Raw genomic sequence first — 27608 nt, 5'->3', positions numbered from 1 at the left:
GCCGTGGTGACATGCAGCAAGCCATGCTGTGGGTCAGCGCCTGCCATTACTGCTGCCACAGAGGCTGTGGGGGTGTGCCCGTCCGGGTGGGAGGGCGGCACCCAGGCCCTGTTCCACACACTCATGCTGCCACGGGGGTATGGCCTGGACCTGGCTTGCTGCTGTAGACTGCCTGGACTTACTGTTCCCATGCTAAAACCTTCAGAAATGTTTCTTAGCCTCTTGGTCTTAGTGTCTCCCTCCTTCATCCCCAGTTCCACAGAGGACACTGGTGGCTGCCTACCAGGCTATAGAGTCAGGGAGTGTGAGCTCAGGGAGTTCATACTCCCTACCACATCACCTTAGGGACCTCACACTCCACAGCATCCCCCAGGGAACTCACACTCCACCTCAATCACCTCAGGGAGCTCACACTCCATCTGGATCCCTCAGGGAGCTCACACCCCCCTGTATCCCTCAGGGAGTTCACACTCCACCTCAATCCCCTCAGAGAGCTCACACTCCATCTGTAACCCCCAGGGAGCTCACACTCCATCTGTATTGCTCAGGGAGCTCACACCCCATCTGTATCCCTTAGGGAGCTCATACCCTGTCTGTATCCCTCAGAGAGCTCAACTCCATCTGTATCCCTCAGGGAGCTCACACCCCATCTGTATCCCTTAGGGAGCTCATACCCCATGTGTATCCCCCAGGCAGCTCACACTCCATCTGTATCCCTCAGGGAGTTCACACTCTGTCTGTAACCCTCAGGGAGCTCACACTCCACAGCATCACCTCTGGGACCTCACATTCCATCTGCATCCCTCAGGAAGTTCCCAGGTCTCTCTGTGGGTGCACTTGCACCCCTGCCTCACAGATGAAGGGGAAGAGTGCTAGAGTCCCACATTTGTAATGCAGAGCCTGAATCTGAGCCAGTCTGGCTGACTCACAGTAGGGAGACTTGGCTCCTGTTCCACACTTTTTTTGTTTTTCAGAGATAGGGTCTTACTGTCATCCAGGGTAGAATGTAGTGACGCCATCATAGCTCACGGCAGCCTCACCCTCCTGGGCTCAAGTGATCCCCTCACCTCAGCATTCCAAGTTGCTGAGACCATAGGTACACATCACCAGCCCAGCTAATTTTTTAAATTTTTTGTAGCCGGGTGCGGTGGCTCAAGCCTGTAATCCCAGCACTTTGGGAGGCCGAGACAGGCGGATCACGAGGACAGGAGATTGAGACCATCCTGGCTAACATGATGAAACCCCGTCTCTACTAAAAAAAATACAAAAAACTAGCTGGGCGAGGTGGCGGGCGCCTGTAGTCCCAGCTACTCGGGAGGCTGAGGCAGGAGAATGTCGTAAACCCGGGAGGCGGAGCTTGCAGTGAGCTGAGATCCGGCCACAGCACTCCAGCCTGGGCGACAGAGCGACGACTCCGTCTCAAAAAAAATAAAATAAAATAAAATAAATAAATAAATAAATTTTTTGTAGAGACAGTGTCTCACTATGTTGCCCGGGCTGGTCTTGAACTCCTGGACTCAAGTGACCCTCCTACCTCATCCTCCCAAAGCACTGGGATTCCAGCAGCCGTGCCTGGCCTCTGCACACATTTAGCGAACTTCCCTGGGTGTCCCCATGGGACCTAATCAACCACTCCTCCCAGGCGTGGGGAGGCATGGCAGGAGAGAACGTCACCTGGGAGACAGTGATGCCGCCCTTCCTGGCCAGCTCTTCTTTGGCTTCTTCGCTGGGGTAAGGGTTGTTCAAATGGGAGTAAAAATACTCATTCAGCACTTCCGTCGCCTGCTTGCTGAAATTCCGCCGCTTGCGCCTGCAAAAACAGCCAGCCTTAGTCGGTGTTAATATGCTAGGACTCTAGTACCACCCCCACCTCTAGTTCTGAGTATGATTTTCCAGTAGTTCCGAAAACAGCAATCACTTGAGGTTAGGAGTTCGAGACCAGTCTGGTCAATATAGTGAAACCCCGTCTCTACTAAAAACACAAAAATTAGCCAGGCATGGTGGCGGGTGCCTGCTACTCGGGAGGCTGAAGCAGGGGAATCGCTTGAACCCAAGAGGCGGAGCTTATAGTGAGCCGAGATCGCACCATTGCGCTCCAGCCTGGGCACCAGCGTGAGACTCAGTCTCAAATAAATAAATAAAACCAAAACAAAATAAAAATAAATAGGCCGGGCGCGGTGGCTCAAGCCTGTAATCCCAGCACTTTGGGAGGCCAAGACGAGTGGATCACAAGGTCAAGAGATCGAGACCATCCTGGCTAACCCGGTGAAACCCCGTCTCTACTAAAAAATACCAAAAAACTAGCCGGGCGCAGTGGCAGGCGTCTGTAATCCCAGCTACTCGGGAGGCTGAGGCAGGAGAATAGCGTAAACCTGGGAGGCGGAGCTTGCAGTGAGCTGAGATCCAGCCACTGCACTCCAGCCTGGGCGACAGAGCGAGACTCCGTCTCAAAAAATAAATAAATAAAATAAAATAAAATAAAATAAAAATAAAAAAATAAAAATAAATAAAAATGAAAACAGCAATACTTCAGGCCTTCCTCCCAAGACGCTGTGTGAGGCCTCCAACTGTGACTGCGGACACAGCCTCCAGGGCTGTCTTCAACCCAAGTCAGCACTACTTCCCTCCAGTCCCTCAGAGCCGGCGCTTGAGGTCTCGGGTGCATGCGGCCCTGACCTGGCATCAAGCAGCCGCGAGCGCAGGGTCATCACCGCCTCACAGGTGCTCTGCTTCAATTGCATCTGGATGGCGCTGAACTTGCCGTGAATGGCGCCGACCATGCGCTCAATCTCCGTAGGGGAGACGGGCCTCATCCTGCTCTGCTCCTGGAGGAGGTTGGTGACGTGCGTGGTGAACTCACGGCATGCCTGGGGTGGGAGCACAGACACGCCGGCCTGTGACTAGGCAGCAGGGTGGCACGGGGCAGCAGGTTCCACAGCGGAGCGGCTGCCTGCCACCCCCTGTGGCTCACACACCGGCGGGTGACTGTTAAGTAAATGGAAAGGGCTTTCAGTAAAAATCGGCCACCTCTGCAGTGACCAACTGCATGGACTCCCTGTTCTGCACCACAAAAGAAAGGTGGTTAGCGTTCCGTGTTTCGCTTTGACAAATGCGCATTCAATGACAGAAACTCTTCCATGCAGAAAGATCACCTGTTCATATTTCTCTAGCTCAGAGTGGTAAATCTGTCGGATCTGGGACAGCTTGGCCCTGTAGTCAGAGTGCTCAATGCTATTGTCATTTGGACAGCCACCTGGTGTTGCTGTGCTGGCCCCGGCCACCGCTCCTCCTCTTCCTCTCTTCTCGGGCCTGCACACGCCCTCGGCCAGCAGCATGTTATCCAGCCTCAGGAGCTGGGCGTCAGGGGGATCTTCGTCCCGAATGCCACGGATGCTTACCACTAGATAAGAGAGACGGGGACAAATCACAATTCATTTTCTGGAGAGAAAACAAACCATGAGAACATGGGAGCACTGGCGTTATGTCTGAAGATTTTTGCGTAGAACCCTTCGGGAGAAAGGAATACTCCACTTTATCACCAAATTAGATGATGGACACTGAGCACCCCGCTAAGACATGGGTCCAAGTGCCATCCTCAGAGCACAGTCTGGGGAGGAATGGGGAGAGACAGGTCACAGTTTGGCGTGGCCCATGAGGGCAAACCTTGGCCACAGCTGTGTGCATGCAGCAGGGCCAGGCAGGCGCCTGTTGCTGGGGACACCTGAACCCCTGAACCGAGTCTCCAGAGTGCTGGGGAAGAGGGGGTGCCCGAGATGCTGCACACTGATAAAGGTAAGTGGCAGGTTGGCACCGGCAGTGTGGCTGGTGGGTGGGGGGGGGTGTGTGTTGGGCGGGGGTGCTGTTATAAAGCTAGAGAGGAAAAGCCTGATGAAGAAAGTACCAGAAAAGATGAAATAACCCACTGAAAGATTTTAAGCAGAGAAACAAGATAATTACTGGACCCTACAATTTGGAAAAGCCATTGCAGCTCTGCAGAGAGGGGACCTGCACAGGGGCAGGGCTGGACTGCAGGGGAAGCAGTCAAGGGGCAGCCACCATCAAGGTATACACAGCTATGGGGTCTGCAGGTCAGCTACGGGGCAGTCAGAGAACCCCCAGGATTCGAGCCCTGAGATACAGGTGTCAGAGAAGAGTCCAGGGTCATTCCCAGATTCTGCCGTGGGCAGCACAGCCAATGGCGCCCCATTCTCCCAAGTAAAAAGCCTGGAGCTGCAGCTTGCGCAGGTGGGGCTGGGTGAAAAGGTGGCTTCAAGGCCAGGCACAGCGGCTCATGCCTGTAATCCTAGCACTTTGGGAGCTGAGGCGGGCGGATCACTTGAGGTCAGGAGTTTGAGACCAGCGTGGCCAACATGGTGAAACCCTGTCTCTACTAAAAATACAAAAATTAGCCAAGCGTGGTGGTGCCTACCTGTAATACCAGCTACTTGGGAGGCTGAGGCAGGAGAATTGCTTGAACCCAGGAGGCAGAGGATGCAGTGAGCTGAGATCTTGCCACTGCACTCTCGCCTGGAGGACAGAGAGACCCGGTCCCGGGAAAAAAAAAAAAAAAAAGTGCTATCTTAGAATCAGGCTTTTTTTTTTTTTTTTTTTTTTTTTTTGACATGGAATCTCACTCTGTCACCCAGGCTGGAGTGCAATGGTGTGATCTCCACTCACTGCAACCTCCGCCTCCCAGGTTCAAGCGATTCTCCTGCCTCAGCCTCCCGAGTAGCTGGGACTACAGGTGTATGCCACCATGCCCGGCTAATTTTTGTATTTTTAGTAAAGACAAGGTTTCACTATGTTGGCCAGGCTGGTCTCGAACTCCTGACCTCATGATCCGCCTGCCTTGGCCTCCCAAAGTGTTGGGATTACAAGCGTGAGCCACTGTACCTGGCCTGTTTCTAAAATTTCTATCACCACGTCTATGAAAAATCATTACCAGGAATGAGGGCATCAGGATACATCCCCTTGGGAGGCTGAACTGTATCGGAGTGGATATTCCTCAAACTGCTTTTGTGAATGTCACTCAAGCTTGGCTCTCTCTCTTCATAGACACCCTCCTCTGCCTCCACGTACTTATTTAAGCAGACACTTCAGGCTATACTTGGTGCTGGCTCCCTGCAGCCTGTGGCCACTGTGGCCCTTGGCCTCAGAGCTTCAGAAAAATACCCCTTCTCCCCGAGTGCCAGGCTGAACTGCAGGTTCCCATCACCTCCTCACCACCAGCTCACTCGGTCTCTTTGGGCTACACTGAGGCTCTTTCTGAAATGGCTAAAGGAAAAGTGTCCCTTTTATCGGCTGGCAGTCAGCCTTCCAGTTTGGAGGCCCAATTTCCGCCCCCACCCTTTTTTTTTTTTTTTTTTTTAAGACAGAGTTGGCCGGGTGCGGTGGCTCAAGCCTGTAATCCCAGCTCTTTGGGAGGCCTAGACGGGTGGATCACGAGGTCAGGAGATCAAGACCATCCTGGCTAACACAGTGAAACCCCGTCTCTACTAAAATATACAAAAAAACTAGCCAGGCGAGGTGGCGGGCGCCTGTACTCCCAGCTACTCGGGAGGCTGAGGCAGGAGAATGGCGTAAACCTGGGAGGCGGAGCTTGCAGTGAGCCGAGATCCGGCCACTGCACTCCAGCCTGGGCGACAGAGGGAGACTCCATCTCAAAAAAAAAAAAAAAAAAAAAAAAAGACAGAGTCGCTCTCTGTTGCCCAGGCTATGGGGCAGTGGTGCGATCTCAGCTCACTGCAGTCTCCACCTCCTGGGCTCAAGCAATTCTCCTACCTTAGCCTCCCAAGTAGCTGGGATTACAAGCATGCACCACCACACCTGGCTAATTTTTGGGTTTTTTTGTTTTTTCTTTCAAGAGAATTAAATCGTTTATTGATTACAACTTTTATATTTTTAGTAGAGATGGGATTTCACCATGTTGAACAGGCTGGTCTCGAACTCCTGACTTCAGGTGATCCGCCCACCTCGGCCTCCCAAAGTGTTGGGATTACAGGCGTGAGCCCCCACGCCCAGCCTGGAGACCCAGTTTTCTAACAATCTTACTTCATCTTCAAGAAGCTCCACCATCTTGGCTAACACGGTGAAACCCCATCTCTATAAAAATACAAAAAAATTAGCTAGGCGTGGTGGCAGGCACCTGTAGTCCCAGCTACTTGGGAAGCTGAGGCAGGAGAATGGCGTGAACCCGGGAGCGGAGCTTACAGTGAGCCAAGATTGCGTCACTGCACTCCAGCCTGGGCGACAGAGCGAGACTGTCTCAAAAAAAAAAAAAGCTCCAGCTGTCTGTTTTAGTTCCTCCCACTGCCAGCACCCATGAGCAAGGACAGCCCACTTGGAATGATGCTCATGGGGTGCTGTGCCCACAATCTGGGTCTTACAGATATGGGTGACAGTCACAGTAAGTCGACACCCTCGGAGAGCCAGGTAAAGGCTGCTCCCAGAATTAGCCTGTGTTTGCCTATACCTCATAATGACCCTCCCCTCTCCTCCTAATCTCTCCTGGCTCAAAACAGACAATGGCTGTCCTCTCGGTGGTCCCTCTGTTTTCAAATCCTATTGATTCCGCCTCAACAATCAACTTTCCACTTACCCCTCCCTGGGCCCCTACTGTGCTAACCCTCTCCTGCCCTTTGTGACCTGCGGAGGAAAGTCTCTCCCCTCCCATCCCTCATGCACACCTGCAGGCCGACCCTCTTCAAACACACCATGCCGCTCTTTTATTCAAAAGAAACCCAGTCTCTAACATTCTTCTGGACCCGAACTGTTCCCTCGCGGAGTCCTTGCACGGCCTCTGACAAGCACAGATGTCCCACATGCCCCTGAATCTTGTTCAGCAGCAACTTCCTGAGCACCCGTGGAGGTCCCGGCCAGGCGTCATTCGTGGGCGGAGGATACACAGGACCCAGTCCCTGCACACAGGAACCCCGGCATGCTCTGACAGCCGGGGCGAGGAAAGCCACCTCCACACCTTCCATTACAGGCCCAGTTGAAATAGGGAAAGGAGCACAGTCAATGTTGGCACATGCAGCTTAATGAGAGTGTGTGTTCATGTGGGTGTGAAATGCAGGGCTGCCGCAGAATATGTAGCATTCTTTCATTCATTCATTTATATATTTAGGGGCCGGGCAAGGGGGCTTATGTCTATAATCCCAGCACTTTGGGAGGCTGAGGTGGTAGGATTGCTTGACCTCTGGAGTTTGAGACCAGCCTGGGCAACATGGTGCGATCCTGTCTCTAAAAAAAATTTTTTTTTTTTTCTTGAGACCAAGTCTCGCTCTGTTGCCAGGCTGGATGCAGTGGCACGATCTCGGCTCACTGCAACCTCCGACTCCCTGGTTCAAGTGATTCTCCTGCCTCAGCCTCCCAAGTAGCTGGGATTACAGGCACGCGCCACCATGCCCAGCTAATTTTTGTATATTTAGTAGAGATGGGTTTTCACCACGTTGGCCAGGATGGTCTCGATCTCCTGACCTCGTGATCTGCGCACCTTGGCCTCCCAAAGTGCAGGCACCACACTAAATGTTGAGGATTTTTATTGTATTTATTATTTTGGGGATCTGTCTTTGTTGCCTAGGGTGGAATATAGTAGCATCATCATAGCTTTCTGTAACCTCGACTTCCTGGGGTCAAGCAATCCCCTTGCCTCAGCTTCCTGAGTAGTTGGAACTATACACATGCCACCACACCTGGCTAATTTTTTATTTTTGTAGAGATGGGGTCTCACTATGTTGCCCAGGCTGGTCTCAAACTCCTGGCCTCAAGCGAGTCTCCACCTTGGTCTCCCAAAGTGCTGGGATTATAGATGTGAGCCACCACAGCTGGCCTGAGGATTTTTAAAAAATATAACAAAACCTACAGGACTTACTGTCCTCCAATTAAAACTCTCAAATTATAGTGAGAGGCTGAGGCGGGCAAATCACCTGAGGTCGAAAGTTCAAGACCAGCCTGGCCAACATGGTGAAACCCCATCTCTACTAAAAATACAAAAATTAGCTGAGCATGGTGATACACGCCTGTAATCCCAGCTGCTCGGGAGACTGAGGTTGCAGTGGGCCAAGATCGCGCCACGGCACTCCAACCTGGGCAACAGAGTGAGACTCTACGTTAAAGAACAAAAACAAGAACAAAAAAGCTCTCAAATTAAAGTGAGAACACCTGTGCCTTTCCAATTACTCTTCAAGGGGTATGCATTGTACAGCATTTCTGGAGAAGAGTTTTGAGATACTGGTTAACCTTGAAAAACTGCATAATCTTTAATCTCCAAATTCCCATTCTGTACCTAGAATTTATCCTATGGGGTACTGACACCTACAAACAAAGATGTATTTACAGGAGGCACGGTGTTTGTAATCGTGGGGAACCAGAAGGGTGCAGATGTGCATGACTTTGGGCACAGACAGCATACCTGTCACCCTCGGGCCCTGTGATGTCACCTGTGAGTCTTTTGAGGGTGCCATTATGAGGCAATCAGATGTGATAAGCTTTTTTTTTTTTTTTTTTTTGAGACAGAGTCTCACTCTGTCACCCAGGCTGGAGTGCAGTGGCGCAATCTCGGCTCACTGCAAGCTCTGCCTTCCGGGTTCACGCCATTCTCCTGCCTCAGCCTCCTGAGTAGCTGGCACTACAGGTACCTGCCACCACGCCTGGCAAAAACAAACAAACAAACAAAAAGATTACGCATTTTTGAGGCCAGGTATGGTAGCTCATGCCTATAATTCCAGCACTTTGGGAGGCCGAGGCAGGCGGATCATTTGAGGCCAGGAGTTCAAGACTAGCCTGGCCAACACGGTGAAAACCCATCTCTACTAAAAAAAAAAAATTAGGTGGGTGTGATGGCGCATGCCTGTAATCTCAGCTACTTGGGAGGCTGAGGCAGGAGAACTGCCTGAACCCAGGAGGTGGAGGTTGCAGTGAGCTGAGATCTCCAGCCTGGGCAACAGAGTAAGACTCCGTCTAAAAAAAAAAAAAAAAAAAAAAGGTATGCAATTTTGCTATATATGTATTATGAGCAGACGCAAAACTTAAAAAGCTAAGTTACCAAGGAGAACCGCTGTGCCTTAGTCGCCACCATCAGTCTATGCTGGGGACATCTGCCCTGCCAGCTGCCACTTGGGTGGCGCCTACAACAGCTCCCTCAGCACCGTGCCTTTGTGCTCCCCGTACACTGCTGCTAGCCTAATTATGGTCATTAGACATGCGTTACCATCAATTACAGCAAGCTCAGTTCCGGTGACTGTTCCAGAGCTTCTCAGCTGTGCTCCTCAGCTCCCCCAGGGCCCTAGACTGGCAGGCAGGGAGGCTGGAGGTACCAGAAGCTTGGTTCAGGGATACCATCTGTTAGAGGCATTCACATGGGGAAACAGACCTGAAACAAAGGCACCCCCCTCCTCAAACTGCCAGGTTTCCTTCTGTTCCCAACTTACTGTGTGTGACAGAAACCCCAGTAAATCAAACAATGACATAAAATAAAATCGGGATTATGTTTTTCTAAGAAACAATATGGCAATGCTGTGAGCCGAATGTTTGTGTGACCTCCAAATTCACATGTTGAAGCCCTAAGTCTCAACATGACTATTTGGAGGTGGGGCTTTTAGGAGGTGATTAAGGTTAAATGAGGTCATAAGGATATAACCCTGATCTGACAGGATTAATGTCCTGATGGGCAGAGACCCCAGAGAGCTCGCTTTCCCTCAGAGGTCATGTGAGCTCACAGCAAGATGGCGGCCGCCTACAAGCCAAGAGAAAAGGCCTCATAATGAACTTTACCTGGCCAGCACCTTCGTCTGGGACTTTCTAGGCCCCAGAACTGTGAGAAATAAGTTTCTACTTTGTAAATCGCCCAGTCTGTGGCATTTTGTTAGGGCGGCCTGAGTAGATTAAGAAAGGAACATAACCCCACATTGCTTTAATTTTTCTCCTCAGGAACAAAGATGTGAGGAAAAGCAGAAGGCTCAGAGGGGGCCCTCCCTTGCCCTGACTTCCCCAAGCTGCTCACCTGCCCTCTCACCCACTCAGCAGTGCTCTCACTTGGCAGCGGGCTATGCTCCTGCCTCCTTGCCACAGCAAGTGGGAACCATCTCTGGGACCCCAGCCCCCCAGGGAGAAGACTAACCCATGGATTAAATCAGGTGCCCTGACTGACCCCTTGGGTCTGCCACTTTCCAATCATGTGGCTGTCAATGGTCACTGCTGGATGCAGGCCCCAGTTGTGAATGGAGCTGCTGCAGGCACCCGACTGGATGGAATTACATAGAACCACAGGCCCGGCACGGAGCGCATCAGGGTGTGGGACTAAGCAAAACACTCACCTCACGCCCTCCCTGCTGTCTCAAATCAGCAAGAAGCTGGCCCCTCAAAAGCAGAGGCAGGGCCTCCTGTGCCAATCAATCGATAGTGGAGGCTGAGCCTCCTCCCCATCTCCCCCCACCATCCACAACCGGAATGAGCATTGGAGACGGATTAAACTGTAGAATCTGAAACAGACAGAGGGTTGACGCCTGGTGAGAGGCAGCCAAACCTCTCTCTGAGGAGTCCTTTGGTGACAGAGAACCCAAGCCTAGTATGCCGACCTGAGTCGCAGTGGGCACCCATAGTCACAGCTTGCTCCGATCACACAGGCGCAGACGCAGACACGCACATCCACCTGCCCTTGGGTCCACCCACCAAGTCTGGAACTGACAGTGCCGGTGAATCTGCACAGGTGAAAACTGACATTAAGGAGAAAACATGGGGACTTCCTGCTTTCTAGAAACCTTTCAAGGCTTTTTCAATCACTTCCTGAGCACCTACTGAGTGCTGGGCCTGAGCTTTGAGGATGACAAGTGGCTGCTGCTTGCCCTGGGGGGATAAGAACCAGGGTCTTGCTGCTGCTACCAGGATCTCCTACGCTACCGGCCTCCTGAGCAGTGGCCCTTGGAAAGAACGGGGCCACTGGCCACAGCTCTGCCGGTGGGACCCAGCATGGTAACTGGGACCTGGGCTGAGGTTAATTTTCCTGTCCCAATTTTCAGAATGAGAGCTCAACTTCCATCAGCTCCAGTTTATCTTGTAGTCAAAGAGCCAAAGGTAATAAGGAAATAAGTTCTACAAGGAATTCTGGCAAGGAGTCACTCTCATGTTGTGAGGGTGCTTCCTCCCCTAAACAAGGCCTCTGATATTGGAGGACAGGGATAGGGGAGGCAGGTGATAAATAACCTTCTGTACTTAGACCCCAACTGCTTAAAAGAGAAAACACCAGCTATTGGGAAGGTCACTCAGGCAGGAGTGCAGTGGCACAATCTCAGCTCACTGCAGCCTTGACTTCCTGGGCTCAAGTGATCCTCCTGGCTCAGCCTCCTGAGTAGCTGGGGCTACAGGCATGCGCCACCCTGCCCAGCTAATATTTATATTTTTTTGTGGAGATGAGGTTTTTGCCATGTTGCCCAGGCTGGTCTTGAACTCCTGGATTCAAATGATCCTCCGGCCTTGGCCTCCCAAAGTGCTAGGATTACAGGCATGGACCACTACACCCAGCTGGATTTTACCTTGTTTAGGACTCCTAGAAAGGTGATCTGTCCTCTGGGCCAGCCCACACCGGTCACCTGTCTACAGCGAGGCCAGCATAGACACCAGCATCTGCACGTGGAAATGTATTGCAATTTGACAGAGTAATTTGACGTCTACTGAATTTAACACAACTTTTGGCCTTACTGACTTGTATGTCTGTTTTATTTTTCCTTTCTTTTTCCCAGTAGTTCATCTTGCTTCTGTTTTACATGGCCACCATGCTGGGGTGGCCAAAACCCTGCCTGAGGCTGGAGGGCCCTGAAGGCTGAGCCTGAGCGGCTGCTTGCAACTCCAATGAGCCTCTGAACCACCCCAGTCCCAGATCCAAACTCTCAGGGCCCGTAAGAGCTGGGGTAGAACAGTCCAGAATTGAGAGTAAACCTATTTCCTCGCACACATCTGTAGGATGCCTCCTTCCCCTCTGCGTCATGACTGTCTTTCGGGTGGCAGTAGCATTGCCACCTGGAAAGAGCCAGAGTTCCGCGTTCCTGTGTCCAGGTGATGACACAGGGCAGAGTGCCTGCTCCAGCGCTTCCAGTGGAGAAAATGCCAGGACACCAAACAAGGAAGGGGAGACAAAGACCACACTGCAGCAGGAGTGACCTACTCGCTTTGAGAGACCTGTTCGGTGGGAAGCAGGCCTGTCTCACCCCAAGAATGCCAGCCCAGGGGTGTCAGGAAGGCTGCGGGAACCCAGGCCATGAAGTGCTGCCATTGGTTTTGGGAGCTGAGGGACTAGATGAGGTTACTGGCCAAGGAGAGTGTTCCTTGGCCCAGGAGAGTGCCCTGGGATGTGAAGAACATCATGGGGTAGCCCCAGCAGGAGGTTGGGGAGCGCAACACTGTGAAGGCAGAAGGCCAGCAGGACTCTTTCATGAGAACCCAAGGCCCCCTACCTTTGGGATCTGGCCTCATTCGTTCCTGGCACCTCCTCCCACCCCCCAAACCCTGCTGCTGCTGGCTCCTCTCACCTCTAAGCTCCAATCTAGCTTCCCAGTGATATGGGAGTGGGGCAGGGAAGTGCTGGGTAGAGAAGGGCGGGGTCCCTAGCAAGGGCTCCACCCTCGGACCTAAGTGAGAACAAGCATTTCTGTTTTCGTGGCCAAAAAGTTGCCTTTTGGCCTGCCATGCCCCCCATCTTGTGCCCAAATAAGCCTGAGACCTTAAACAGACACACACAAGCAGCTGGACGTCGAGAGGAACACACTAGTAGAACACACCAATAGATGCTGGCGGGCCATTGAAGGCGGAACGATGTGGACACCTCGGGAAGTCCAGGAGAGCCCAGTCGCTGAGCAGCCCAACTCCAGGGCAAGACCACCTTCCCAATCCAACCCCCTTTGGGCTCTCCATCCATCTGCTGAGAGCTACCTACACCACTCAATAAAACCTTGTACTCGTTCTCCAAGCCCATATGTGATCCGATTTTTCCAGTACACTAAGGCAAGAACCCCAGAATACAGAAGCCCTTTATCCTTGAGATAGGGCAGAGGGTCTAACTGAGCTGATTAACACAAGCCACCTGCGGACAGGGACAGCTAAGCTGAAAGAGCACACTGTAACGCACGCCCACTGGGGCTTTGGGAGCTGGAAACACAATGCTAGGCACTGAGCTGCTGCTATGGGGTTGGAGGCCATGCTTCCCCCACCTGCCTGACTGCATGCTCCCCACTAGGAGTTTGAGCTGCCACACCCCTGTCGCACGCCCTACAAGGGGGAGAAAGGAACACTCCTGTTTCACCAGGGCTCCGGGAACACCAAGTTCAGGCCCGAGTCATGAGCTCTTTCCCAACAAGAAAGTGGAGGTGGGCCGGGCGCGGTGGCTCATGCCTATAATCCCAGCACTTTGGGAGGCCGAGGCAGGCGGATCACGAGGTCAGGAGTTCAAGACCAGCCTGACCAACATAGTGAAACCCTTTCTCTACAAAAAATTAAAAAAAAAAAAAAAAAGTTAGCCGGGCATGGTGGCAGGCACCTGTAGTCCCAGCTACTCCGGAGGCTGAGGCAGGAGAATCGCTTGAACCCAGGAGGTGAAGGTTGCCGAGATCGTGCCATTGCATTCCAAGCTGGGTGAGAGTAAGACTCCATCTCAAAAAAAAAGAAAGCGGATGTGTCTCATCAGTCAGGTCCTGGCTCACGCATGTCCCCAGAAGCTGTCCCTCCCTTCTGCTGGCCCCATCTCTCTACTCTATGGCCCTGAGAGTGCACGGCTGTCTCTACTACCTGAGTCTGGAACTGCCCTGCTCACCTGGAAACATCCCATGCCTGGCCTCACAGAATAATGCTCAGAAAACAGGAGCTTGTGCTAAGAAACCCTTCCCTGCCCACATATGAAGGACACTGGCCATTTTATAGACAGGTGCTACCAGGCTCTCAAAGAAGGAAGGATCCCTTTCTCCAACAAACTGCCTCAGAGAACAGAACTAGGAAAAGCCACCCAATCATTGTTTGGAGAACTTTGCTACCAACTTAAGACAGAGTTGAGGGAGAAAATCATAGTCCAGTCTCGTTTATGTAATAGGACTGAAATGGCTAAACTCATGATCAAACTGAAGTCGGCTGCATCTGTGTGTGTATAAATAAATCATAACCAAGAGGAATTATCTCGCACACAGGTGCTTTCAAAGTCTACCAGTGTATATCATCAATGTAAACGAAAATAAATGTAAAGAAATGTACATGAACATCAATGTAAATCACTGCCATAACTGAAAGGAGAAAAGCCATAGCTTCAAAGATACAGAAGGCTGGGCGCGGTGGCTCACGCCTGTAATCCCAGCATTTTGGGAGGCCGAGGCGGGTGGATCATGAAGTCAGGAGTTCGAGACCAGCCTGGCCAACATGGTGAAATCCCGTCTCTACTAAAAATACAAAAATTAGCCAGGCATGGTGGTGGGCATCTCTAATGCCAGCTACTCGGGAGGCTTAGGCAGGAGAATTGCTTGAACCTGGGAGGCAGAGTTTGCAGTAAGCTGAGATCACGCTACTGTACTCTAGCCTGGGCGACAGGGAAAGACTCTGTCTCAAAAAAAACAAAAACAAAAACAAAAACAAAAAACGGCCAGGCGCGACGGCTCACGCCTGTAATCCCAACACTTTGGGAGGCTGAGGCAGGTGGATCACTTGAGTTCAGGAGTTGGAGACCAACCTGACCAACATGGTAAAACCCCGTCTTTACTAAAAACAGAAAAATTAGCCGGGCGTGGTGGCAGGCGCCTGTGATCCCAGCTACTCGGGAGGCTAAGACATGAGAATAGCTTGAACCCGGGAGGTGGAGCTTGCAGTGAGCCGAGATCGCACCATTGCACTCCAGCCTGGGCAATAGAGCAAGACTCTGTCTCAAAAAAACCAAACCAAACCAAACAAAACAAAGATGCAGAAAGGCCAGGTGCAGTGGCTCACACCTGTAATCCCAGCATTTTGGGAGGCTGAGGTGGGAAGATCACTTCAGTTCAGGAGTTTGAGACCAACAAGGGCAACACAGCAAGACCCCATCTCTACAAAAAGTTTTTAAAAATGAGTCAGGTGTGGTGGCACACACCTGTAATCCCAGCTACTCAGGAAGCTGAGACAGGAAGACTGCTTGAGCCCTGGAGGTTGAAGCTGCAGTGAGCTGTGACTGTGCCACTGTACTCCAGTCAGATCCACAAAGCAAGACCCCCTTCCCGGCCAATAAAAAGATACAGAAAATTAACAAAATCAATTAAAACCCTTGGGGAAACCTGGCCAGGCATGGTGGTTCATGCCCTAATCTCAGCACTTTAGGAGGCTGGGGTTGGGAGGGATCACCTGAGGTCAGGAGTTCCAGACCAGCCTGGCCAACATAGTGAAACCCCATCTCTACTAAAAATAGAAAAATTACCTGGGCGTGGTGGCTCACGCCTGTAAACCCATTACTTTGGAAGGTCAAGGTGGGCGGATCACCTCAGGTCAGGAGTTGGAGACCAGCCTGACCAACATGGAGAAACCCCATCTCTACTAAAAATACAAAATTAGCTGGGTGTGGTGGCACACGCCTGTAATCCCAGCTACTAGGGGGCCTGAGGCAGGAGAATCGCTTGAACCCAGGAGGTGGAGGTTGTGAGCCAAGATCATGGCACTGCACTACAACCTGGGCAACAAGAGTGAAACTTTGTCTCAAAAAAAAAAAAGAAAGAAAAATTCGCTGGGTGTGGTGGCGCGTACCTGTAATCCCAGCTCCTCAGAATTGTTTGCACCCAAGAGGCGGAGGTTGCAGTGAGCCAAGATTGTGCCACTGCACTCCAGCCTGGGTGACAGAACGAGACTCTGATCAAAAAAATAAAAACCTTAGGCAAATCAAAGAATAGAAAGAACCTTCCTTAACCTGATAATGGGCATGTTCTCAAACCCCACAGCAAACCCCAGTCTTCCTGGAGATATTTTAGAGCCACTGCTTCAAATCAGACACAGGTAGGCAGGGAGGTCCCTCCTCAGCTCAGACCAGCAGGGTCCAGTCAAGGAGACCAGAAACTCGGGAGGGGGACAGACCAGCAGGCAGCACGGCATGACGAAGAAGATGTGACCCATTCATAGGCTGAAGGGTGTCCCTACAGCTGGAGCCACCCAGAGAGTCATGGATGTAACGGACAACTCCTCCTAACCTCCACACTGCCCCCAACAGACCTCAAGGTGTGGTCTGACACAACCAAGGGCTTTTTACTTTTTTTATTTTTGCTTTTTGTTTTTTTTTTTTGAGATGAAGTCTCACTCTGTTGCTCAAGCTGGAGTGCAGTGGCACAATCTTGGCTCACTGCAACCTCCACCTCCAGGGTTCAAGCAATTTTCCTGCCTCAGCCTCCCGAGTAGATGGGACGACAGGCATGCGCCACCATACCTGGCTAATTTTTGTATTTTTAGTAGAGTTGGGGTTTTACTATGTTGGCCAGGCTGGTCTCGAGCTCCTAACCTCGTGAACCGTCCCCCTTGGCCTCCCAAAGGGCTGGGATTACAGGCGTGAGCCACCTTCCGGCCCAAGGGCTGTTTTATCTTATAGTTTCCTGGGCATCATGGGCACTGAGGTTACTCCTTAACTCTAAACATAGAGACTTCCAGAACCCAGACTGTTTGTACTGAGAACTGACTGGCTTTACCTTTTAGGCCACATCCCACAGGTTAGTTCATTTAAGTAACATTCTAGGACAGGCGCTAGAACAGGCTTTGATCTTTTTTTTTTTTTTGAGACGGGAGTCTCGCTTTGTTGCCCAGGCTGGAGTGCAGCGGCCGGATCTCAGCTCACTGCAAGCTCCGCCTCCCGGGTTCATGCCATTCTCCTGCCTCAGCCTCCCGAGTAGCTGGGACTACAGGCGCTCGCCACCTCCCCTGGCTAGTTTTTTGTATTTTTTTAGTAGAGACGGGGTTTCACCATGTTCGCCAGGATGGTCTCGATCTCCTGACCTCGTGATCCACCTGTCTCGGCCTCCCAAAGTGCTGGGATTACAGGCTTGAGCCACCGCGCCCGGCCTAGAACAGGCTTTGTTCTGTTCTCTGAGACAGATCAGTCTGGCCAACATGACGAAACCCCATCACTACTAAAAATATAAAATTAGCTGGGCGTGGTAGTGCACACCTGTAATCCCAGCTACTTGGGAGGCTAAGGCAGGAGAATCTCTTGAACCTGGGAGGCAGAGATTGAGGTGAGTCAAGATCACGCCACTATACTCCAGCCTGGGTGACAGAGCGAGACTCCATCTCAAAAAAAAAAAAAAAAAAAAGTAACATTCTAGATAAATTCTTAAGTCATGGAAGTTTCTCAGATCCACAGGACTTTAAAAAGAATAACCCTTAACAAACACTCATCAGTTTCTGAAATAGTGACTGCCACACACTAGATATTCATCCAACTGAGGGATTATCACGCTAGGCAAATCTCCATCATCTCTAATTAAAACATATCACAACCAGTCATAACTGAAGTGTCAGGCCTCTGAGCCCAAGCTAAGCCATCATATCCCTTGTGACCTGCACGTAAACATCCAGATGGCCTGAAGCCACAGAAGATCCACAAAAGAAAGGAAAATAGCCTTAACTGATGACATTCCACCATTGTCATTTGTTTCTTCCCCAACCTAACTGATCAATGTACTTTGTAATCTCCTCCACCCTTAAGAAGGTTCTTTGTAATTCTCCCCACCCTTGAGAATGTACTTTGTGAGATCCACCCGCAGCCCATAAAACATTGCTCCTAACTCCACTGCGTATCCCAAAACCTGTAAGAACTCATGATAATGCCATCACCCTTTGCTGACTCCTTTTTCGGACTCAGCCCACCTGCACCCAGGTGAAATAAACAGCCATGTTGCTCACACGAAGCCTGTTTGGTGATCTTTTCACACGGACACGTGAGAAATGAAGATGCTGGAACCACAACCAAATATGCAAATTAATTTCATTTCCATATGTTTACACGTTTGTTAATTAAAACCCTGCAGTTCTGAAATAAACTATTAGGTGATTTTTTTAAAAAGTTCCTACTGTTTTGTACATTTAAAAAATAAATAGGCCGAGCATGTGGTGGTTCATGCCTGTAATCCTAGCACTTTGAGGGACTGAGATGGGAGGATCACTTAAGCCCAGGAGTTCAAGACCAGCCTGGGCAACATAGCAAGACCCCCATCTATAAGAAATACAAAAATCTGCCAGACAAGGTGGCTTGTATCTGTAGTCTCAGCTATTTGAGAGGCTGAGGTGGGAGGATCACCTGAACCTGGGAAGTCAAGAATGCACTGAGCCATGATCATGCCACTGTACTCCAGCCTGGGTGACAGAGCAAGACCCTATCTCACAAAATAAACAAACAAACAATTATATGAACTGCTGATGCTGAATAAAAATGATATGCGGTTTAGGCTTGTTTTTCTGTGCTACTGTCCTTGCATGTGGTAACAGGGCAAAAGGAAGACAGTAAAACATTGTAATATGTATTTTTTCAGATGTGCCAGGCAGCACATCTGGAAAAACAAGGCCCCTGTGAGGAGTTGCAAACATTTAAGGGCCACAGCTAAGAAAAACAGCACTTGGCCGGGCACAATGGCTCATGCCTGTAATCCCAGCACTTTGGGAGGCTGAAGTGGACGGATCACGAAGTCAGGAGATTGGGACCATCATGGTTAACACATTAAAACTCTGTCTCTACTAAAAATACAAAAAATTAGCTGGGCATGGTGGCACGCACCTGTAGTCCCATCTACTCAGGAGGCTGAGGCAGGAGAATCGCTTGAACCCAGGAGGTGGAGGTTACAGTGAGCCGAGATGGCGCCACTGCACTCCAGCCTGGGTGACAGAGTGAGACTCCACTAAAAAAAAAAAAAAAGAAAATAAAAAGAAAAACAGGCACCTGCCACCCCGCCCAGCTAAATTTTGTTTTTTGACTACCAGAAAATAAACATCAACTTTATTAATATAATAGCAACAGAAAGAGTTTCCAGTTTCTCAGAATGAAAATAACATGACACCAGCACAAGTGTTAAAACAGTAGGCCGGGAGCGGTGGCTCATGTCTGTAATACCAGCACTTTGGGAGGCTGAGGTAGGTGGATCACCTGAGGTCAGGAGTTCGAGACCAGCCTGGCCAACGTGGTGAAACCCCATCTTACTAAAAATACAAAAATTAGCCGGGCATGGTGGCGGGTGCCTATAATCCCAGCTACTTGGGCAGCTGAGGCAGGAGTATTGCTTGACCCCAGGAGGTGGAATTTTCGGTGAGTTGAGATCGAGCCATTGTACTCCAGCCTGGGTGACACAGCAAGAGTGTCTCAAATTAAAAAAAAAAAAAAGAGTAAATGCCTACATTTCTCGTTCTGATAGCTTCCCACCACACATCGAAGGTTCCTCAAGGACAGCTGCCACCAGAGTTGCTGCAAGAACATGTTTTTCACTGGGTGTAGTTTCACAGTCAACTACTCAACCAGAAGGCTAAAATATCATTTCTTTTTAGAAGATCTTGGTTGAGGGAGAACATATCAATATGGAGAACAGATCTTTGCTTCTTGAATTCAAGAAAAACCATTAATTAATCTATCAATTTTTATCTGATACGGTGTGCCAAAGTGCTCTAAGAATCCTTTTCCATCCCTACTACATGTCTGGGTGAAGGGAGAGGATGGGGTGGCAAGCTGCCAGTACACTAGCAGGCACTCCTGGTGATGCTCTGGGCTCTGCTCCCTTTCTGATGGTAATAGTAGGCATCTTTTCGGGCAGCTGCAGCAGCTTGATGTGGGGTGGCGGGGAGGAAGAGGTCACTCACCAATCACCTGTTCTTGAAGCCGTATTTTTTGTATTCATAGAAGAGGTCTTAGAGCTCCCCAAATAGACAATCTTTGGGCAGCCATCCCTATTCTTCTCCAGGATGGTGCATTCCTTACAATAATAGGCAACAGAGACCCCAGGGCCTCCACAGATCACACAACGCCCCTGGTAAGATCCACAGTTACACTCATCACATAGGCGCACCAGAGTGCAGGGACGCACATAGGAGTCACAAATCACACACTTGCCATCACATTTTTCCCACAGTCTTCTGATAGCAACACCAGCCTGCTTGCGGCAAAAGATCAAATCAGGACAATGTTTAGCCATAGTTCCCAACTAAGGTGGCCACCATACAATTCTTGTATTTTTAGTAGAGACGGGGTTTCACCATGTTGGCCAGGCTGGTCTCGAACTCCTGACCTTGTGATCTACCCGCCTCAGCCTCCAAAAGTGCTGGGATTACAGGTGTGAGCCACTGTGTGACCCAATTTTTTCATCTGAAGAAATGCTCTAATTTCAAACAACAACTAATGAGATCCATGGGGGAAAGGTCTAGAAGCTTCAGGAGCTGGGCTACAATCACCATGAGGTATGGTGTCTCTTTGGCTGAGTCTCATACAGGGAGGTAACCAGCCTAGCAACATGCACACTAAACATGACCAACCAATTCCCAACCTGAAAGTCAAAGAGTTTTAGGCCGTCCAGTGCCCTGACTACTCTAAAAGGAATTTCCCAAGGAACTGATCTATCAGTAAGTTCACCGGGGCTGGACTGCTTGGCTCATCCCTGTAATCCCAGCACTTTTAGAGGCTGAGAAGGGAGGACTGCTTGAGGACAAGAGTTTAAGACCAGCCTGGGCAACACAGCAAGATCCCATCTCCACAAAAAAATATCCAGGCATGGTGGTGCCCACTTATAGTCCAGCTACTCCAGAGGCTGAAGCGGGAGGATCGCTTGAGCTCGAGAATTCAAAGGAGCAGTGAGCTTTGATCACTCCAGTGCCTCCAGCCTGGGTGACAGAGCGAGATCTTGACTCAAAAAAAAATAAATAAATAAAATAAAATGAAAAGAGGTTGGGTGTGGAGGCTCACACCTGTAATCCCAGCACTTTGGGAGGCCAAGGTGGGCAGATCATGAGGTCAGGAGATCCAGACCATCCTGGCTAACATGGTGAAATGCCGTCTCTACTAAAAATACCAAAAATTAGTGGTGTGTGATGGCGGGTGCCTGTAGTCCCAGCTACTCGGGAGGCAGAGGCAGGAGAATGGCGTGAACCCAGGAGGCAGAGTTTGCAGTGAGCCGAGATCACACCGCTGCACTCCAGTCTGGGCGACCAAGTGAGACTCCGTCAAAGAAAAAAAAAAAAAAGAAAAAAAAAAGACAAAGAAAAAGAAAGAAAAAAAATTCTGGTCGGGCACAGTGGCTCATGCTTGCTCCTGCCTGTAATCCCAGCACCTTGGGAGGCTGAGGCAGGTGGATCACCTGAGGTCAGGAGTTTGAGACTAGCCTGGCCAACATGGTGAAATCCCGTCTCTACTAAAAATACAAAAATTAGCTGGGCGTGGTGGTGGGCACCTGTAATCCTAGCTACTTGGGAGGCTGAGGAAGGAGACTTGCTTGAACCCGGGAAGTGGAGGTTGCAGTGAGCTGAGATTGTGCCATTGCACTCCAGCCTGGGCGACAGAGCGAGACTCCATCTCAAAAGAAAAAAAGAAAAAAGGAAAAAAGAAGTTCCCCAGTATCTCAGTATCTACGGTGTGCCAAGCCCACAACAGGGCAGAGATGAACCACAGATCTGCCCTGTGCTTTCTTGATGCTGTTCTTCCAGGAAAGGAGTCAGAGGTCAGACGACAAACCAGAAAACTGCAAGCACACAAGACAGTTTCCGTCAATGGTTAAGCTCTAAAAGGCAGCAAAAAAGTGCTAATTCATAAGAATGTGCGTGTGCACTAAGGCCTTAAGCTACAGGCACACTGTTTTAGATACTGCCCCTAGCAAAGACCCTCAGTCCTTGAGGTGAGCTTTATTGAGATATAATTAACATGCCATAAAATTCACCTGCTTCAAGTGAATAATTCAGTGGTTTTTAGTTTATTCCCAAGGTTGTGCGACCACCACCACTAGCTAACATTCTCATCCTCCCTAAAGATACCCTGTCTCTATGAGCAGTCACTCTCTACTCCCTCTCCCTAGCCCCGGGACAACCACAAGTCTTCCTGTCTCTATGGATTTGCCTGATCTGGACTCTTCATATGGATGGAATCACACAGCACGTGATGTGACATTTCGCATCTGGCTTCTCCTACACAGCATCATGTTTTCGAGGTGCATCCACGTTGTAGCCTGTGCCAATACTTCATTCCTCTCTACGGCTGAATAATACTCCATTGGATGGATGGACCACGTTTTGTTTTCTTTCTTTTTCTTTGAGACAGAGTCTTGCTCTGTTGCCCAGGCTAGAGAGAATTGGCTCAATCTCAGCTCACTGCAACCTCCGCCTCCCAGGTGCAAGTGATTCTCATGCCTCAGCTTCCTGAATAGCTGGGATTACGGGTATATGCCACCACGCCTGGCTAATCTTTATATTTTTAGTAGAGATGTGGTTTCACCATGTTGGCCAGGCTGGTCTCGAACCCCTGACCTCAAGTGATCCACCCACCTCGGCCTCCCAAAGTACTGGAATTACAGGTATGAGCCACGGCGCCGGGACACATGTTTTGTTTTTCTAGTTATCATGGACATCAGGTTGTTTTCAGATCCCTTAATCTATATATTTATATATACTGATTCATTTTTCTGTCCAACAGACAGATACTTTGGCAATGATGGAATGTTCTAGATCTGTCTATTATAGGAGGCACCAGCCCTGTGTGGCTGCTGAGACTTGAAATGTCACTGGTGTGGCTGAGGAATGCACTGGTTAATTGCATTTGGTTTTAATTAATTCAAATGTAAACAGCCCTGCGGTGAGTGTCTGGAGCCACCTGACTGATCAGACTCAGGGGCTCCATTCGTGAGTTACCCTGAGACTGAGGGGAGGAAAGGACACTCCAATCAACCTGGAGAATAAGTCCCCCAGCTCCTGGGGGTCTACTCCCAGAAGAACCCTAAAGAAATGTACATGGGCGGCCGGGCGCGGTGGCTCAAGCCTGTAATCCCAGCACTTTGGGAGGCCGAGACGGGCGGATCACGAGGTCAGGAGATCGAGACCATCCTGGCTAACACGGTGAAACCCCGTCTCTACTAAAAAAAATACAAAAAACTAGCCGGGCGTGGTGGCGGCGCCTGTAGTCCCAGCTACTCGGGAGGCTGAGGCAGGAGAATGGCGTAAACCCGGGAGGCGGAGCTTGCAGTGAGCTGAGATCCCGCCACTGCACTCCACCCTGGGCGACAGAGCCAGACTCCGTCTCAAAAAAAAAAAAAAAAAAAAAAGAAATGTACATGGGACTCAGCCCCAGGGTACAGCTAATTAGAAAAAGGATCTCAGTTCCAGATAGGTGACTCGTGGGCCTTAGGGTGACTGCTGGGACCAAGGAACCCCCATGAGCACCATGACACCCCAGCTTCCTGGCTGAACCTACAGAACCCATTCTGTAATTGCAACAGACCTGAGAATGGCTTGTGCCTGCCAACTACTAGCAAGGCCAATCATCAGTCAGGAAGACAAAAAGGTATTCCCTGATGTTATGCATTATTTACATTTGCTGCTCTGAACGGGGCTCTGTGCACTCCTATGGCATAGCAAGAGTTCCTGCAGCACAACAGGCCTGGCTGAGAAACTTCTCGTTTCCCAGAGACACAGTCACAGGGTAGAGAAGGCAAAGCAGGCCCCTTTTTGAGAACCGCCCAGGATGGGATGGCCGGGTGGGTCTGCAAGGGGCCTCTGGGGCTCAGTACGCTGTCTTGTGCTGCCTGCCCACTCAAGATCTAAGATCCGAAGCTTTTCACACAAGCTGTCACTCATGCTCACGTGGAGGTAAAGCCTGAGCCATTCCAATGTGCCAGGCTGTCCCTGCTCTGGTGCCAAACACCACTGTGTGAATTCAGGCCACACCTGAGTCCTCACTGGGAACATTGATGTGACAAACTTTATTTTTTATTTTTATATTTTTTAGAGGCAGAGTCTCACTCTGTCACCCAGGCTGGGGTACAGTGGTGTGATCTCGGCTCACTGTAACCCTCACATCCTGGGTTCAAGTGATTCTTCTGCCTCAGCCTCCCATGTAGCTAGGATTACAGGCACCTGCCACCATGCCCGACTAGTTTTTGTATTTTCAGTAGAGATGGGTGGGTGAGGGAGGGGTGGGGGTGATTCACCATATTGGCCAGGCTGGTCTCGAACTCCTGACCTCAGATGATCCGCCTGCCTCAGCCTCCCAAAGTGCTGGGATCACAGGCGTGAGCTACTGTACCTGGCCAACGTGACAAATCTTAAATCCAATGCTTTTGAATTCTGCAAGATACCTAGTCCCAGGGTCTCAGCAAAGGGACTGTGGCCAGTATCTGGTCCTCCCAGCTAAATTTAAAGCTCTGCAACTAATAAGGGTTTATTTTGTTCTCCTCAGAACAGCTCCTCCAGACACTGAGGAAGACAGTTGTTTCTGGGAAGGAGAGTTTGGGAGGAAAAGCATACGCTGAGGATGTCCTTGGCCTTCAGAGACCACCTCAGGGCAGGAGCGCCCAGGCACTGTGGTGCAGTGAAGCTGACCCCAGGAGATAAGCTTTGAGGCACCTGCCTGCATACCTCCGACAGGCCATTCCTTGGGTTCGCCAGGGAGTGCTAGCAGTGCATCCAGTGATGCCAGGTTTACACGGAGGACCACTTTCTTTTCAGGCTGCTGTGAGTGATAAGCCCTGTGTTCTAAGTCAGGCCCCCAGACACTGAATCTTCTGAACCTCATAAGGGGAACTGGATGAAAGGGATTTCAGTTAATAAGTATCAGTCACCAACAACAGTTCTTCATTCAACAAAAACAAAGGCACCAGGACAGACCCTGAGAACACAGCGCATCCTAGACCCTGCGCTGGCCAGGAATGGCCATTGTTCAGATGACACAGGTAGGTGTGTGGGGCCCATGAGCGCAGGCCATGAGAGACAGGCCCTGGGTCCCTTTCACAAGTGAGGACAGCATATGGGGGGGCAGCATGCAACCTGGCTGCGGGTGACTGGTGTGCCCTGGGGAGGCCCCTGTCTCTTAGAGCTTCCCACTGCCCATCTGTAAAACAGGAGAAACAGGGTCTGCCCCAGGCTATGCAGGGCTCTGGGGAACAATTCGAGGAAGGCCCGAGCTGCCTACCCAGGCTCCATCAATACCCACCAGACTTAAGCTTTTTGTTGTTGTTGTTGTAGAGATGGGGTCTTACTGTGTTGCCCAGGCTGGTCTCATACTCCTGGGCTCCAACGATCCTCCCACCTCGGCCTTCCAAAGTACTGGGATTATAGGTGTGAGCCACCATGTCCTGCCCCATCAGGCTTTAAATGCTCTGTGGAAGTTTGGTCTTTACTACAAGGCCTGCTGCAGACTTCAGCCAGAGGGCAATGTGAGAACTGTGGGTTACATCCAGAAGCACGCCAAGACCTCGGCTCATGGGATTGCCCTTCGATAGGCAGCCCGTGGGTACCACAGGGTGCAGGATCAGGACCATGAACGGTTTCCTCTGGGCTAAGACTTGGCCATTCCTGGTCACGGGATGGGGACAGATGGAGCAGATTTGAGATCCTGTTTACTTTCCTGCCACTGGCTGTCTTGTCTCTGAGACTAGAAGGCTGAGGTGTTCCTCACATCAAGACCGGTGGCCCACAGGTGGGACCCACAGCACTCACTGACCGCACTTCTGATGTAAAAAGACATCTGAAAACACTCCAGGTGACACTCAGGAACAGGTAGCCCCCAGCTCCGGGCTTGTGCATTTTGGGGAGGAGCAGTTGCTGTCTCATCCCTGTCCCACTGCACCCCCCCAAAACATACCCCGTTCCCAGCCATTTGAGCCAGTCAGTGGGAAGAAACCATTAGTTTCCAAGGAAATGCCCAGGTGGCCTATGCTCTGAGCCCTGCAGTGGCCTTGGGACTCAGGCTTAGAGGAATCAAAAGTCCTGAGTGGCCAGGTGCAGTGGCGCATGCCTGTAACTCCACACCTTGGGAGGCTGAGGCAGGAGGATCACTTGAGCTCAGGAGTTCAAGGCCAACCTGGGCAACATACTAAGACCTCATCCCCCGAAAAAAAAGTCCTCAGCGACCCCTGGACATGGCGGTGTGTGCCTGTGATCCCAGCCACTGGGGAAGCTGAGGTGGGAGGATCACTTAAGCCCAGGAGTTTGAGGCCAGTCTGGGCAACACAGTGAGGCTCTGTATCTTAATTTAAATAAATAAATAAATTAAAAATGTCACTGGGCGTGATGGCGCATGGCTGTAATCCCAGCGCTTTGGGAGGTTGAGGTGGGTGTATCACCTGAGGTTGGGAGTTCGAGACCAGCCTGACCAACATGGTGAAACCCTCTCTCTACTAAATACAAACAATTACCTGGGTATGGTGGCAGATGCCTGTAATCCCAGCTACTCAGGAGGCTGAGGTAGGAGAATTGCTTGAACTTGGGAGGCGGAGGTTGCAGTGAGCCGAGATCACGCCATTGCACCCCAGCCTGGGCAACAAGAGCGAAACTCTGTCTAAAAACATAAAATGTCCTCAGCATGGCCCTCAAAGCCTAGGAGGATGGGGGGGCAGGGCCATGCCGGGGGTTGAAATGTACAGACATCTCGGCTGCACTTGTTGGCAACAGTTGTCATCAACTCTTGTTTTCCCTCCTGAAACTGCTGAATCTGAGACTAACGGACTCATGCAGTAACATCCACACAGGGGCAGCTGGAATCATGAAGAGGCGTGCCCAGGTTGAACACCCACACTCTCAAAAACCGGTTTCTCATTCAGCCCCAGCAGCTCACTGGTAGGAAGAAGGTCAAGAATGACAGCTTCCCGACACTACAGTTGATTAAAGTACTTCTTTTTTTTTAGACAGGGTCTCACTCTGTTGCCCAGGCTGGAGTGCAGTGGCGCATGTTGTCTCACTGCAACCTTCGCCTCCTGGGTTCAAGCGATTCTCCTGCCTCAGCCTCCTGAGTAACTGGGATTACAGCCACATGCCACCACGCCTGGCTAATTTTTGCATTTTTAGTAGAGATGGGGTTTCGCCATGTTGGTCAGGCTGGTCTCGAACTCCCGATCTCAGGTGGTCCACCCGTCTTGGCCTCCCAAAGTGCTGGGATTATAGGCGTGACTCATGGCACCCAGCCTTAAAAGTACTTTTTAAAATAGCTTTTTAGGATTACTAAATTCCAGATGTTGCATTGCTAAACACCCACTGTGGGCAGTGGGGAGCCCCCAAAGGCTGCTTCCTGGGGTCAGGGTCAGGGGTGAGCAGGGGACAACTTGGGCTGCCTGTGCCTAGTGGTACACATGCCTCAGCAGGTGGTCCTGACACTGACTTATTTTTATTAGGTGAAAAGTGAAATGGGCCAACATTACACAATACCACAATACTAAGGAACATGTGACCACAGCCAGTGTCTCCAGGGGGTGGATACACACTGGCCGTGTCCTCTCTGAGCAGTTTCCCTCAGCCCACAGGACTTGGGGCTTGTTCGGGTGCAGGGTCCCCACTTGTCCAGCTCACCATACCAATGCTGAAGCACCAGCAGGGAGTGCTGCCAGGGAGTTGAGGGCAAATTTGCTTAAAACCAGTTCCCTGCTAACAAGAAACTTGTGTGTCTGGTTCCCCAGGAAAGCCTAACC

The 27608-nt window shown here is 50.7% G+C and overlaps 1 protein-coding gene and 1 pseudogene across 2 annotated transcripts in view; both read right to left on the bottom strand.

Annotated features, from left to right (window-relative positions):
* Window positions 1-27608, bottom strand: part of PBX4 (PBX homeobox 4) — a 57497-nt gene that overhangs the window by 5711 nt on the left and 24178 nt on the right. Inside the window, exons 3-5 of one of the 2 annotated variants that reach the window (XM_007995917.3) lie at window positions 3153-3400; window positions 2677-2867; window positions 1675-1810 (exon numbers count right to left, since the gene is read on the bottom strand). In XM_007995917.3, the coding sequence (XP_007994108.2) occupies window positions 1675-1810; window positions 2677-2867; window positions 3153-3400 (575 nt within the window). The remainder of the gene's footprint in view (window positions 1-1674; window positions 1811-2676; window positions 2868-3152; window positions 3401-27608) is intronic. The other variant, XM_073016763.1, reaches the window with a different exon arrangement.
* Window positions 19819-20147, bottom strand: LOC140711974 (PHD finger-like domain-containing protein 5A pseudogene; annotated as a pseudogene).

Source organism: Chlorocebus sabaeus, chromosome 6 (assembly GCF_047675955.1).
Source record: "Chlorocebus sabaeus isolate Y175 chromosome 6, mChlSab1.0.hap1, whole genome shotgun sequence".
Classification (NCBI taxonomy): Eukaryota; Metazoa; Chordata; class Mammalia; order Primates; family Cercopithecidae; genus Chlorocebus; species Chlorocebus sabaeus.
This window is presented reverse-complemented; position numbering and strand designations above follow the sequence as displayed.